This window comes from Alligator sinensis, unplaced genomic scaffold, assembly GCF_000455745.1.
Source record: "Alligator sinensis unplaced genomic scaffold, ASM45574v1 scaffold794_1, whole genome shotgun sequence".
In the NCBI taxonomy this organism is placed as follows: domain Eukaryota; kingdom Metazoa; phylum Chordata; order Crocodylia; family Alligatoridae; genus Alligator; species Alligator sinensis.
The window spans coordinates 752,497-767,464 of record NW_005842125.1 but is presented as its reverse complement, the minus strand read 5'-3'; the positions used below and the strand labels follow the sequence as shown (position 1 = coordinate 767,464).

At 46.7% G+C, this 14,968-nt stretch overlaps 1 protein-coding gene across 3 annotated transcripts in view; it reads left to right on the top strand.

The window, feature by feature from the left end:
* Positions 1-14,968, top strand: part of ARHGEF33 (Rho guanine nucleotide exchange factor 33) — a 31,117-nt gene that overhangs the window by 2,413 nt on the left and 13,736 nt on the right. For 2 of the 3 annotated variants that reach the window (XM_014520531.1, XM_014520529.1), the window contains exons 3-7: positions 1,846-1,967; positions 2,473-2,615; positions 7,905-8,129; positions 11,385-11,514; positions 13,933-14,065. In XM_014520531.1, the coding sequence (XP_014376017.1) occupies positions 1,846-1,967; positions 2,473-2,615; positions 7,905-8,129; positions 11,385-11,514; positions 13,933-14,065 (753 nt within the window). The remainder of the gene's footprint in view (positions 1-1,845; positions 1,968-2,472; positions 2,616-7,904; positions 8,130-11,384; positions 11,515-13,932; positions 14,066-14,968) is intronic. The other variant, XM_014520530.1, reaches the window with a different exon arrangement.

Here is a 14,968-nt window from a genome sequence, read left to right as displayed (position 1 = left end):
AGCAGAGACTGGTTTGCTCAAGCTCAAGAGCATTCAGATAAAAGGCTGGAAATCATGTAAAGTGGTGTCCTAGGCTGATGGATGCGGTAAGGAATTGCCTTGGCAGGAGAGGTCAGTCAGAGTGTCTGCTCTGTATTTTAAACCAACCAGAGACCCTGCCTCCAGAGGCTGGAAGCTTGCTTGATAAGAGGCATGCAATTTATTGTTTCATGGTAAAGTTTCTTGGTGGTGTTTTTGCTCTGAGTAGATAGAGCAGAACTCAGGGTTAAGTTCCTTACCTCCCTGCAAAGATGAGGGTTTGTTAAGTAATCAGAAGTATACAGCAGTAGCATAACTATGGGGTGGAGGGCAGTGACTGGGGCACCTGCCCTGAGCACTGACTTGGGGGGGGTGCATAAAGAGCATGCATCCCCACACTGTTGTCTCAGCTGTTGCTGGGACCACCCAACTGTGCCTCCGGCATACAGGGCTGCAGTAAAGACTGTATGGTACCATTGAGACACTCCAGCTGCTTGATTAAGCATTTATTTCAAAGGGTGCCACTTCTCTGCTCCGCTGCATGGGAACACGGCTGTGCTCAAGCTGAGTGGAGAGGCTTTGCCCTTTGTGTAAAAGCTGTAGCAATCAATGGAGTGGGTTGTCCTTTACTGGGCAACACACTGCAAAGTAAGTGGATTGCAAATCCTCCCCCCTGACCAATACACACACACACACACCAAGCATGAATGATCTAGGCTCTACTGCAATACTTCATTGTTGTGGCCCTAGAAAACAACACAGTGGGTGCTGAGCTAATGTTAGGGAAGGAGAGGGAACCATTTCCTTGGCTCAGTCAGGAGGTGCCTTAGATTCTGCACATCAGAGAGAATTCCTAAAGGCTGACGCTGGGGGAAGAGTGCATGGGGAGACCATGAAAGTGTCAGGGGTGCAGTATCCAGGAAAGTGGAAGGTTAATTAAAGCAAACCAAGCTTCCAATTCTGCAAGTACACATGTGAGCAGATCTACTGCAGTATCAGGACCAAGGAGAAGAGAGTGTGTACAGTCATCTTACAGTCCTGTAAAAGAATAGCTGCCCTCTCTGGTCGTAGTTCAGAGGACATTAAACACATTGAGAATCATTCCATTGACTTCATTAGGCTTCAGGTGGAGCCCTTTGCTCCGGTCTGCTTCTTTCTCTCTCTAGTGCCATCCATCCTCAGGCCAGTGCTGGGATGATACCAGGTGAGTTAAGATGACCAGATATATCCAGGGAGTTGGGGTTAGGTTAGCTATCAACATGCAATATATGGGATAAGTTGTATCCTGGAACTGTCAAAGAGTGATAATATCAGATGATCAGCAGCTACTTTTCTTCCAGAAATTCTTAATTAAGACGGACTATATACTTGTACACAAAGCAGTGGTTCTCAACATTTTCGGGCTGAAGACAACTTTCACTGGACTTGAGGCACCCCTCATTGGAGTTGATACATCTCTCTATAACTTTTGTGAAACAAGTGGCACACAATTTCAAAAATTATTTTATATATTGCAGTGCTTAGTCCCTTGCAGAGGGGCTGGGTGGTGGGGTGGGGGTAGGATATCTTTCAGGCAGGCATAGGCCTGAGCCTGTTAGCTTATCTGCTTATCTCCTTACACCTCGTGACACCTTTCAAAGGATCTGCTGGCACCCCAGGATGCTCCAGGACCAGCACCCTAGCATAAAGGGTGAGTTGAGAGTCATTAGCATAAAACATAGCAGCATTTGTGTGGCCTGCCTGACACACTCTCCTCACCAGAGACCATTAGCATTTATGTTCAACAAGTCATGGCTGAGCTTGTCCTGGGTATTTTTTTATTTTTAGGAGGAGCTCAGTGATGCTAAGTCAATGATTGAAGAAATCAGCGCCAAGCAAGAGGAAATGCAACAGAAAATTGAACAGCTACAGCAAGAGAAACGCAGGGAATCTCGGAAAGTGAAAACTAAGTAAGGAACTAAACCCCAAATGCCCTGAAGACCTCAACAGTAATTGACATTATAGGCTATTTTAGACCACTTCTATCATAGACTAGCTTAATTTCTTCTTAGCTGGACATGTTGGCATGCCCTGAATGGTAGTGGAACTACTGTTCTTTAGCAACACAGTGGCATTTTCGACTCAGAGGCAGCAGCATTTCCTGCCTTGATGAGGGCTTGGACTAGATGTTTTCCTAGGGTGACCTGTCCAGTCCTATTTCTTCTATCACAATGCGGCACAAAGGTGGCCTCTGGCTCAGCCCTATCCCACAGCAAGTAGGAGATACTTCCAGAGGAGTTAGTGAATTGACTTTAATGCAGATCCCTGGGGCTGTGTCCAGGGCTGCCTGCTCCTGAGTTGTTCCATGTTTCTATCACAACTATTTTGTACTGGAGCTTACCATGATTAATGTTGGAGCTGAAAGCTCAGCCTGAGGTATTATACTTTCCAGTCGCCTCTTTTATATTTTCACAGAAGAATACAGAAGGATGAACATGGGTCGCAAACAGTGCCTACCCCTCTGCAAGGCAGTCCATTCCGAACAATAAATCTCCCAGAGCCAGTACTGATTAGTGAAGATTTTACAAATCTCATGCACAATGTGACTTATGAAAAAGGTAAGAGGGACAGAGAACAAATCAGGGATTCCTTTGCTCTCCTCTGAAAACATACAGCTCTGAGTGAGTATTCAAGGGACAAGATAAGATGCAGGTCATAGATGCTGGCATTTGTCAACATATTTGTATGCACCTTGGCCTGAGGAGGTTAAAGGCAGGATATTGCGGTGCTTGACTAAGAGGAGACCCAGGACATTTGGATTCATTTGAGGGTTATGGCAGTGTTTGGTTTGGCCCAAGGTGCTGGGGATCAGAATGTAATGCTGCCAGGGCACTGATAGTGGCACGAGTACTTTGCTAGGGGCCCTGTGGTTGGATTAGGCCTGAGTCTCATTGAGGCCCTAATTTGGCAAAGCACATAAGCATGCACTTAGTTTTATCAAGACAAGCACCAAAGAGCCATCAAGTAGCTGTGCTTTGCTGTCAGAACCCATTGCTTTCATTGTCCATACAAGTGTACATGTGCGTTTCCCCAGGGACAAATAGCAGCAGCGCATAGTTGTGCCGCTGCTACTTGTCCCCAGGGACCGCCCCTGCATGCGTACTTTGGCACATGGCAAGTTGCCCCAGGTTGGGTAGGGGAGTCCAGCCTAGCCTTACCTGGGGTCCTGGGCACTTCCTGGGGTTGCAATGGCAGCAATCCGGGTGCACAGAGCCTGGCCGGTAGCCAGAATGTGGCTCTGGCCAGCCAGGCTCTGGCTTTAGGTGGCACATGCTGCCACCATGTGCGCTGCCCCTTTTTTCTGGTGCATTTTTTTTTAACATTGGGAGATCCTGGTGTCAGAAAAACCTGCCATGCTGCAAATTAGCAGCACAGCGAATGCCTGCATATGCAGTGCATGTGGTTTGCGGTGCCACAAACAGGTTTGCAGTGCTGCAAAATTCACATGTGTGCTTGTCTGGATGCATCCTCTCTCTGTAACATCTGTGTTATCGCTTCATTCTTAAGACTGCTAGCAGGACAGAAGAGGATTCCCAAGCTCACCTGCTCTGAATGCTTCAAGCACACAATTAAAATGTCAAACAGCAGTCAGCAGAAAGGTTCAGTGAAAGTTGCACCCTGTTTTCCTTTCTACTCTACTCCTGCCCCATCCCATCATGGACTGTCCCTGCCTTACCATGCCCCAGTGGGCTGTTTGCACCAGCCCTCTCCCTCCTCATAGGCCATCACTTCAGCTTCACTCCACCCTACGTCTCTCATCCTCTTCCCTCCTGCCCTGTCCCCCTCAGCCCCTTCCCTTTTTTTTCCATTTAACTGACCCCCTAAATAACCCCTTACCCTCAAAAATCATGCCATTAACATGCCTCTTGCTCACCCTGCTGGCAGGTTCTACCTCTTCCCATGCCCTGTGTCTGCCCAGCCTAAGGTGTGTACAGAAGTTGCTTTTTTTTTTGCCATTTAAAGTGCTTTATTGCTGGGATTTAACAGAAGTGCATGGCTTTATAGCACTTTAAAAATGGGTACAGCACTTTAAATTATCCTGTGTTAAATGATGTATTATATTTGAAGTGCTGTATTTTACAGCACTTTAGTAACCTACAGCACTTTAAATAACTTCTGTATATTGGTCAAATTTCTGACCAGTGGAGAAGCCCCAGGAGGCTGTGTAGTACCCCTTACTGCCTAGCCTGAAAAGTGCAGGGAGGCTCAGAGCTGCCCTTCCAGCAAGCACCACACTTCTGTCACAGTTTCATAGCTTTATAGTTGGTAGGGTCAGAAGGGACCTGAGCAGATCATCAAGTCTGACCCCCTGCCATGGCAGGAAAGAGTACTGGGGTCAAACGACCCCCGGCAAGGTGTTCATCCAGCCTCCTTTTAAAGACCCCCAGAGTAGCAGCCAGTACCACTTCTCTTGGAAGTGTTTAAAAGTGCTGTAACTTTATGGTACTATAAAAAGTACTCTAAATTATAGCACTGTAAAACATGCACAGAGCATTTTTGTATATACCTTAAGCTCTTTGCAGCAGGGGCTGTCTGTTGCTCTGTATTTGTACAGCACCTAGCACAAAAATGCCCTATCACTGTTATTCCTAAGGTTCCACTGTGATAAATGTGACCAATATTAATAACAATGGGAATTGAAATGTATTTTCCTCAGTGAAAGTTCTAAAGGGAGAAGTCCCTACACTGAGAAGATTAAAGAATTAAAAAGCTACACTTTCCCTTTTGTAGTTGATTATAGCTTTCAGAAAGGAGCCCACTCTACAGCCATCTCATACATAGCTTACCCGTTGTCTTTCCACAGTCTCTGACACCAGAGCCCTGCCAGTGGGAGAAAGAAATGTGAAAGTTGTATCAGGTGCAGGTAGGCAGTTATGTAGCTTTTAAAAATGTCCCCAAAGCTTACCAACCTGCTTCTGTAGATTAGTAGAGGAATCCAGATGAAAATCAGTGGTAAATGTGCATGACTTACTATTCTTTCCAGCTAGTGGTGCATTTTCTCTGAGAAAGCAAATATGGCAAGCAAATTGAGGCAGCTATTCAGTTGAACTACTGCTATCTTCTAGATATGTAGTGAAGAATCTTTATCAGAAAAATGGACTTCTTGTCACCAGGTTTTATGTTAGGAGAGATGTTTAACTAATGCAATTTGCACAACTCACCAAAGGCACTCTGCAGTTCAGGATGTTTCTTTCCCTTCAGTTCATTTTTTAGAAGCAAAAAAATCTAGGGCAATTAGCCAAGTGGCCTAACAGGAACAAAATCCAAGTAATTCTCATTAATACTGTTGAAATCCTGTGAGATTAACCTACTCATCCCCAAACCTCCTTCTTGGCTTATTAACTTTAAAGTACATCCATGCTGCCTCTGCACTGTTGTCAAGGCTGCCTCTGAAACCTAAGCCTTCTCCTGCCCGCCTAAATTAGAAATATAGTAGTGAGGCTGCTCCAGGTGCAGCCTCTGGCATCAATCATAAGAAACAGGAATCTCTAGGAGCCACCTCTAGAATGTCCTCTCTGCTACAGTTCATGGTTTTGAGTGGGTGGACCCTGAGCAGGTGGCCAGAGTTTATTTTTCTCTGGTGGCTGCAGGAGCAGCATGGAGCACATGTAGACTTGCCATCAGAAGATTGCAGCCTCAGCTGGAGCAAAAATTGTAGGACTTGGAGAGCTGTAACAGCTGACATCGGCTAAGGATCTGGCCCTTAGGCTGTATTTACAATCATTCTTTTCATGTACATGATACCTGCATTGGAGAATGTCAGAACACCCACATCAGTGAAGTATCCCCAAATCCCTATGTGTGGTTAAGCATATTTATGCTCATTTTTACAAGGCACTAAGAGACCTAAAAATAAAAGCCTACATCTTCAAAACTAGACCTTAATTTCTGAGGCCCAAATGTTGACCTCTTAGTCTTATATCCTAACTTTAAACGTGAGTTTAAAATTGTGGCTGAGCCCAGGCACCTGATTTTTAGAAGTGCTGATTAAGTGCAGTTCCAGTCCACAGTCCTGTGCATGTTCAGCACTTTTTGAAAATCCAGTCCTGGATATCTCAGTTTGGGCACTCCAAAGTTGAGACATCTAAAATTAGGTTTGAAAATCTTTATGGGTGGATCCAGGATGTACTAAAGAAGGGTGCAGCAAACCACCCCTCAGACCTCGGGGGGAAGGGGGTGGGGCATGGCTGGGGGTGGGGCAGGGGACACTTTGGAGCTAGGCTGACTGGGGACACTGTGGAGCCAGGAAGGGAGCAGGCATGCAAAAGGGAGACCTACCCACTACCACCACCACTGTTGCTGACTGACCTGCGCATGGGGGGAGCCCCAGAGCTACTCCTTTTCCACTCCAACAGAGACTGTGGGAGCAGCAGCATAGTGAGCTGGGCTCAGCTGAGAACAGCAATAGTGGTGCACAGGTTCCTCCTCCCAGTGCCTCCCTCCATGTGTCCCCTGCTGGCCAGGAGCAGGTGCTGAAAAGAGGAATGTGCATGCCACCACCACTTTCCCTGGCCAGTCCAGGCTCCCTGCACACCTGCTCCCTGCAGGCCACAGCTGGAGTGGGTCAGGAGTGTGTCTGGGGCTCTCCCTGTGCCTGCATCAGCCAGGGAGAATGATGGCAGTGGGGGACAGAATCCTCCTTCCAGTGCCTGCTCCTGGCCAGTGGGGTGGAACGGAGGGATGAGTGGCAGGAAGCAGGTGCCAACCACTGTTGCCACTGTTCCCTGCTGAGCCTGGCATACCACACAGCTGGTGCCTATGGCTGGAGCAGGGCAGGAGTGGCCTTGGGGTTTCCTCTATGCCTGGGTCAGCTGCAGACAGCAGCAATGGTGGCAGAAGGGGGCTTGTGACTACACCACTGCACACTTTTGGATTTAGCCCTGAAAATCTATTCCTGAGTGAACAATATCATGGGAGTCCAAATAGCTGTTCCCCCAGGTGGTCTGAGCACAAGATGTTATCCTGCAGTCTCCTGTACCTTTACAAATATAAAAAGGGTATATAATGGCAACCAGAATGCAACAGGACAAACCAAGTACTTTGGGATGCATTCTCTGTCTTCAGTGTATTAGTTGCTTTCAGGAACATTTATGAAGAGGTGCCTTCCATCTCATGAGTGGCATTTTATACTTGTGCTTCTGCCCTTGCATTGATGCAAATCTGGATACATGAACCTTTAACTGGCTGAGAGCAGGTGTAAAGCAGTGCTGTTCTACAAATCACAAATTCTGGGGCTATTTTCCCTGGTACAAATTGCCCTGCAGAAAGGCCAATTTAGGTTTCATTCTTATGGGGAAAATATCTCCATTGTAATGTAGCTCTGAGGGAGGATGGATGGCATCCCTACCTATTTGGAGGGGACAGGCTTTTACAATTATTACCAAGCATTATTTCTAGAGGCAAGTTGGAAATTCCATGTCGTGACAGATTTTAAGATTTCAGCATTTCCTTAGTTGTAATCAGGAATGAAGCCTGAAAATTTTGCAAAATCCAGGAAAAAAATTATTTGGGGTCAGGTGCCCCTTTCCCCCTTTTTTATCTGATGATATATTAATTCATAAAATGAAATATTTTAAAATGGAATGTAATTTCAACACAAAAAAGAAAGACATCATTCATGTCACGTTGAACTAGAACCTGTGCAATGCAGTTGGAACTTCTTCACCCCACTTTTTCTCTCAAATGAAATTTCAGTGAAATCTACATGACTGGGAAGGGTTTTTTGACATCAACAAAACTGATTGTAATGGTTTCACTGATGTTCTCCCACCTAGTTCCACTTGGTTGTTTTTAATGGAGGCATTTTACAAAGATTGCAATGTCCTAATAAAGCTTGTGATTTCTAGGTGTGACTAGTGCAAATGCTGAGACAGAAGAAAGCCTCAAACCTTCCTTGACATCTGAGGCTCTTCCAAAGGGTCACCAAGGATCAACAGTGTGGAAACAGCCCAAGGACATTAAGGAATGGGGAGATGAATATATTTCCAAGGAGCAGCCAGAGAGAGGGAAGGAAATGAGCCAAAGCAGATACAGCTCAGCGGACAGCATCTTATGTGAAACTTCCTTTGCTGGTAAGGATAGAGGGTGGCTGGAGGGTGCACAGGTTGAGTGGGTTCAGAGGAAGCTATGTTAATCTGAAGCCAAATACATGACCAGTGGTGCCTCAGAGCAGGCCACAAGCTGTGATCTTCTTTCTGATTTGGGAGCTATTCATAACTGCCCGACTGATTTACAGCCCCTTGAACAAGGCTCCTGGCAAAACCCCATGGCTGCCCCATGGGAGCTGACACATTGTTGTTCTGAGGTCCAGCAGCTGTCAGTCATCCAGGGTCATGACTCAGGCTGCACAAAGACTCCAGACAGTGGCCCAAATCTGTTTGCCAGACTCTAAGGGAAACATGGCTCAGCCCTTTTCTATGTAAGGTTGCCTACCCACTTCCCTTCTAAAGGCCCTTTTTATTTGCTTTTAACCTTCATGAGAGCCCAGAGTTCTCTAAAGGCCACACATCTACAGTCCTGCAATAAGGTCAAAACCATCTCCCTCCCTTGTGGCCTTATTCCTCAGCTCTTTATTTCACAGGAAAAATCTAAACAAAGCTTTTTTGTCTGCGGACTTTCCTTCTCAGTACCTCAGAGGTGTCACAGGCTCTGCACAAAAGGCCTGGGGCAAAGTTCAATATGCAGACAGTTCTACCTCTTGATTTCTGTTCACAGAGACTCCTGTGCAGTAGTGTAATGAGGGCCGGGTGACCAGGGTAGCTGCCCTGGTCCCAATGGGGAGGGAAGAGGGGGGAGCAAAAAATGGCTGCAGCTGTGTACTCACATTGGTTAGGGTTAGGGTTAGGATTTTGTAAAGGGAACTGTGAGAGCAGCAACCAGCACTGCAGGGTGGCTGCACTCCTCAATCCCAGATCACCTACCTCCTGGGTGCGCGGATGCACCACAGATGCAGCAGCTGGGATCTTTTTTTTTAAGTCAGTCAGATAAGAATCTTATCTCCCTCCCCTACCATGCTCAGCAACATGTCCCTCCACACTCTTCCCTCCCTTCTCCTTTCCCATTTTGCCCTTCCTCTGCCAACCACTGCCAGTATCCCTGCTGTCCCCAGCTGGCCTGGGTGCAGGAGGGGAGGGGGCTCCAGAGATGTTCCTGTTTTTCTCCAGTGGGCTGCATATGGAGCCAGGTTCCACCAGAGACAGCAGCAGTGGCAGTGGTGATGGCAGCAGGTGGGTTTCCTTCCCTTGCATCTGCCTCCGGGGGAGGGAGGAGAATGTGTCACTGAGTGTGGAGGGGATGGAAAGAATAGATTCTTACCTGATTTGGGGGCTTAAAAAAAGACCCCCAGCTGCTGCTCCTGCAACACTGTTGCCTGAAAGGAGCCACCACATCCCTTCTGGATCCTTCCCTGGTGCCAACGTTGTTGGTGGCCGTTGTCACTGCCCCTGTATGTAGCAGCTGCCCTAGGTGCCCAGCCACATCATTATGCCACTGCTTCTACTCAACATCTCCCCTGACAGTCTCTCCTCCTTATATGGGAAAATTGGTTTATATAGGCTGCCCATTCTTTCCAGCAAGTCTTGCTTGTGAGACCTACCATTATTTGCAGCCCCAAGACTATGACTCCTAGCATTTCCTTTGGCTTGAGAGAAGAATCTCAAGTCTCTGGTCCTGAGCAGAGACAGCTGTCTGGTTCTGCTTCCTTCCTGAAGCGACTTCTACTTTCACAGGGGCTGAGTGAATTGAATTGAGGATCGTGCATTTCCAGGCAACAGTCAGGTCAAGAGAACAGCTATAAAATCAAGCAACTAGGATCTGATTCAGCCCTTGTATTAAGTTAGAGTAGCCTAAGGCTGCTCTGTCTAATGACCAGGGATCCTGGTTTTCTCTGATTTAAAAAAATCCCCAATTTTCAGTTAAACAAGTAACCCCAAATCCACATTTAAATGAAATACCACATATATATATATATATATATATATAGACCTCTCTCTCTCTCTGTCTCTCTCTCTCTAGATATATATAGATATATAGTGGTGTTTCATTTTAATCATGGGAAGATGTAGATTTGGGGTTACTTTTTAAACCAAAAATTGGGGATTTTTTTAAATCAGAGAAAACCAGGATCCCTGCTTATGACATTGGCTGGTAAGGGCCCTGAAGGGGTAGAGATGGCATAGCCATCTCTATGCTAGCCATGATTTCCCCAACACTAAGGGAATCCCCAGCTCCCCTGCTAGGGCAACTTTACTGTATTTACGCAAATCCAAGATGACCTCAAATTTAAGGCAACCCCCCAATAATTAGACTCTATGGATGAAAAATTATAAATCTGTTATAATTTCCTATGTCCAGAATCTTATTATTGGGGATTATCTTAAATTCATCCTCCTCAGTGCTGTGGCAGGGAAAGCAGCAGTGGGGAGCAGGTGGTAGGGAGGCAAGTGATGGGGCGCAACCTGCCCCCTACATCTGCCAGTGCCTGCACCCTATGGTGCCTGCCCACTTGCCTCTATCCCTCCCATCACTTGTTTCCCCAATGCCAAACCCCGTCACCACATGCCCTCCCTCTGTGCATGCCCCCATGACCATTTGCTCCCTTGCCACCTGCCTCCCCACTTGAACCCTCCCCCCACCATCACTTACCCTATGTGGCAGGTCTGGCTCCGGCTCTGGCCTGGGTCGTGGAACACACAGTAGCTCCAGCCCTGGCCCTGGCAAGGCAGCAGTGGTGGCTCTGGCCTGTCCCCATCCCCAGCCAGGCAGCAGCAGCGGCAGCAGCTCCAGCCCCAGCCCTGGCCCCAGGCAAGTGGTGACTCTAGCTCTGGCCCTGGCTTCAGGGCCAGAGCCACAGCAGCTGCCTGCTCCGGGCTGGTACTCAAGCCCAAGATGAGATTTCTTTTCCTGTATGTTGAATAGGGAGGGAAAAACTCATCTTCAAGTAAATGCAGTGAGTGGTGCAGGCATTTGGAGTAGAGGTTGAGGATCTGGTCCTGAAACAGTATATTTAGTTAAAGGGTAACAGAATTACTATTTAGTAGTAAATTCTTTTTTTACATACTTATCACTCAAAAATCCTGAACATGCAATGGGTGAAATATTTGTTTTCAGATGTCCTTTGTGAACAGAGTATGGCTTACAAACGTGTGTGAAACATGTTGCAGTATCAGGGTTAGAACTTTGTGTTTCAGAAGGAATTCACATAAAAGAGAATCTCCATTGATTTTCCTCAGCTTTTTCTGTCCTAATCTAAGGACATCTTGTCCAGTCAAACATACCTGTTTTTCCTGTTGTTGTTGTTTTTTAAAACTCAAACTTAATTGTTGAAGCCAAAAGACAGAACATTGCATTAGAGCTTTTGGAGTCTGAAAGGAAATATGTCATCAACCTGTCCCTGATCCTGAAGATCAAAGCCACGTTGCAAGGGCCAGATGTGAAGAGGAACACAAAGGAGAGAAGGTATGATACCCAGTATGGTCAGGCCTCTTTCTACTCTTACCACACCCTCCTGGAATTGTCTTCTATCCACACTGAACGTAAGATCTTAATGGGGTTTACAGTAGAATAATTTTAGCTGTTTTTGTGTGGTTAATGATCCTCCCCTCTCCTACCTTTTTTTTTTTACCTCCTCCAGACTCCCCTATAGGTTCTCTGACCCCTACTTCACTTCAGCCTCCCTCTGTGCCCAATCTCTGCTTGTTTCCTAAATTCTACATCTCCTGTCTGCCACAGCACCCTGTATTGGAGACATGGGAACAAAACTCTGCATGCCTCTCCACCTACTCCTCTTGGGCCATCCCCACTTCCCCAGTAGCTGGCTCCAGCATTAGGTACAGCCCATTAGAGACTGATGTCAAATATGTTATGTGGGGTCCCTCCCTCACTGTCATCCTCCTTTCCACCTTCTACGTCTTATGGCTGTTTCCTGTTTGAATGCAGCAAGAACAAAGTGTCTTGGTTTCAAACTGAACTTCTTTGACTTTCCAAGCTGAAAGTCTTAGACTGTTCCTCTAGGCAGAATATTTTAATTCCCCCCACCCCTCTATAAGACACATACTTTGTTTTTAGGAAGGCAGAATGAAGAGAAAAAGGTGTTTCCAGAGTTATGGTAATATACATCAGAGACAGAGCCTAATTTTCAGCTCACTTGCCTTCCCTTTCCTGCTCTGGCAAAAGCTACAGCTTTAACCCTTTCACAGCTGAACTGTCAGCAACTCTTGGCTACTCAGCCACAAGCTGAAACCATAGCTGCTGCTGGAGACTAGACTTCATGAGCAGAACTAGGATTCTAAAAAAAGAGCTACAAAGACTGCAGGGTTGTGAACTAGGAGAAGAGAGACCAGAAGAAGCTAAAGCACAAATTCTTCAGCAAAATTGCTGAACCAAGGATAGCTTGATTAGTGGACAATTAAAATGGAGAGTGGGCCATTAACACTTATTGAGTAAAAGCAATTAGCAGAAATCAAGTAGATTATAATGAGCTATGAAGTCAATTGACTCCCTCAGCACTGGCTGATTATAAATGCAACTGCTGCTATTCTGGGCAGAAAATCAGCTTCTCAATTAAGACATGCAACCCAACTTCAGGCAGCTAATTGGGGGGGGGGGGAAAGGTGCATGCAGTATGCTAGCAAATATGATATTTCTCATTATCATCCTGGCTCATGATGGAACAAGTGTTAAAACCTTAGAATTTCTAGCAAGGTGATAGTTCCAGCTTTTGAGCAGTTCTGCCTACCATGTTTCTTACAAAGTGCACAGTGAATGAGGCAGTTTATGATCACATGCATTCCAGTATTATAACAGGATAGCCAGAGGTTGTGGAACCTCCATACTTAGAAATTTCTAAAAGCAGGTTAGACAGACAGTGGGCTGGGGTGGTTTAGACAGAGACAACCCTGCCTTGAGCAAGGGGTTGGGATAGATGACTTCATGAAGCCCCTTCCAGCCTTGTTTTTCCACAGTTCTTCCAATGAATGGGCTTGGGAGCCTTTTTCCCAAGCATCTCATACAAGTTTGCAGGTCAGGGACTAAGTATTTTAGCTCAAATTATTAAAAAGGGTTAGGGTCATGCTGTCAGCCAAGGAAGGTCAAGGATTTCTAGCAATAGAGAATTACTGCAAGGAGGATAAAACCATACCAAATACTGGGTTGCAAAGTGTGTGGGGCAGTGGCTGCCATATAAAATGAGTTTCCACAGCACCTGGCAAAATGACCTCTCACTCTGTCTCTGCTAGTCCTTAGGTACCAGCATAATGTATAGATTAATTATAGTAGTTTATAAAGTAGAGTGGCTGTTGTCATTCTGCTTGCCTTTGCAGCAGCAGGGTGTTGGCCACTGTGTTCGCCCTGCTTTACGTGTGGTATGTTAGGATGTTGTGTCTTGCGGTTGTGTTGAGGATGACTGTGTAGTTTTGCTAACAGGCTAGGCAAGGATTTGTATAGGATGGTTTGGATAGGGAGGATCCTGCCTCAGGCAGGGGGGTGGGCTAGATGGCATACATTCTGCTTGCCTTTGCAGCAGCAGGGTGTTGGCCACTGTGTTCGCCCTGCTTTACGTGTGGTATGTTAGGATGTTGTGTCTTGCGGTTGTGTTGAGGATGACTGTGTAGTTTTGCTAACAGGCTAGGCAAGGATTTGTATAGGATGGTTTGGATAGGGAGGATCCTGCCTCAGGCAGGGGGTTGGGCTAGATGGCATCTGGAAGTCTCTTCCAGCCCTACTTTTCTATGATAAAGCATAGGGGCAGTTGGTATGCCACTTGTCTGTGGGTGCAAAGAGGAGCAGAGCACGCAGTGCCTAGGAACTGGATTTCCTTTTCAGAAGCACGTTTGCACCTTTCTCTATGTAACTGTCTCTGATCTCTCCTCTGTCCAGTTTCTTCCCCAACTCCTTGCGATACCTGGTCCAGCAACACATAGACTTACTCCATGCACTGCAAGAGAGGGTTCTGAGCTGGCCCCGCCAGGGTGTCCTGGGGGACATATTCCTGAAGTTAACAAATGATGAGGTATGTTTTTGCTTACAATAGAACACATACCACCAAGGCACCATAACTGCTTTAGTTCCTTAACAGGTTCTCATGTGTGGGCCAAGCACGACTGCAGAATTTTTTCCTGAGCAGAATTATGTTTTTGCATAACAGTTTTGAAGGAGTCCTGTAGCAGTTCTACCCACCATGCTCTTGCTATATGAGGTCAAATGGTTGGTTTCATTAGGGTGTCTCCTTTTTCAGCAGCTCTTTGACAAATGACTTCCTCTGGGAAATAACTGTTCCACCCAGGGGGGTGAGATTTTTTTTTTGGAAAGATAAAACAAAACTGACTGTCATTCCTGAATGAAATAAATTAAATGCATTCCTCCCCACCTCCTCCAGTCAGAGGTTTGACACACTAGATCAGTGTTTCTCAGCTGAGACACTGCAGCACCCCAAGATCCTCCCAAGAGTCCTGTGCAAGGAGGTAAATGCACTGCTCTCTCCTCTCCTGTCTACCCCAGAGTCCTGTGGACAGGGGACACCCATGGCTACCCCCTTTCACTGTCCAGCAGCCCCCGCACCAGCAGTGTGAGCATTGTGCTGTGCTCTGGGTGGGCAGATGCACGGGTATAGAGCCACACTTTTCAGCCTGGTTCATCCCCTGGTGCACCCAGGGCCGTGGACGGGGCCATGGGAGCAGATGGCTCTGTACTCCAGTGTATGAATCCCTGGAGTAGCACAGTGGCTGTGCTTGACCCCTCAGGTACAGACTGAGGGAGATGAGGGGAAGGGAGGGGAACTCCATCCCAAGCCTCATGTGTTCTCTTCTCCTCCCCTCCTTGCCCCCCAGTACCCCATATGTGCCACGTATGCAGCCCAGACCTGCTGGCCCGGTGTGCATAGGCTATCCATTTTGGCCCCAGGACTGGAGTTCAG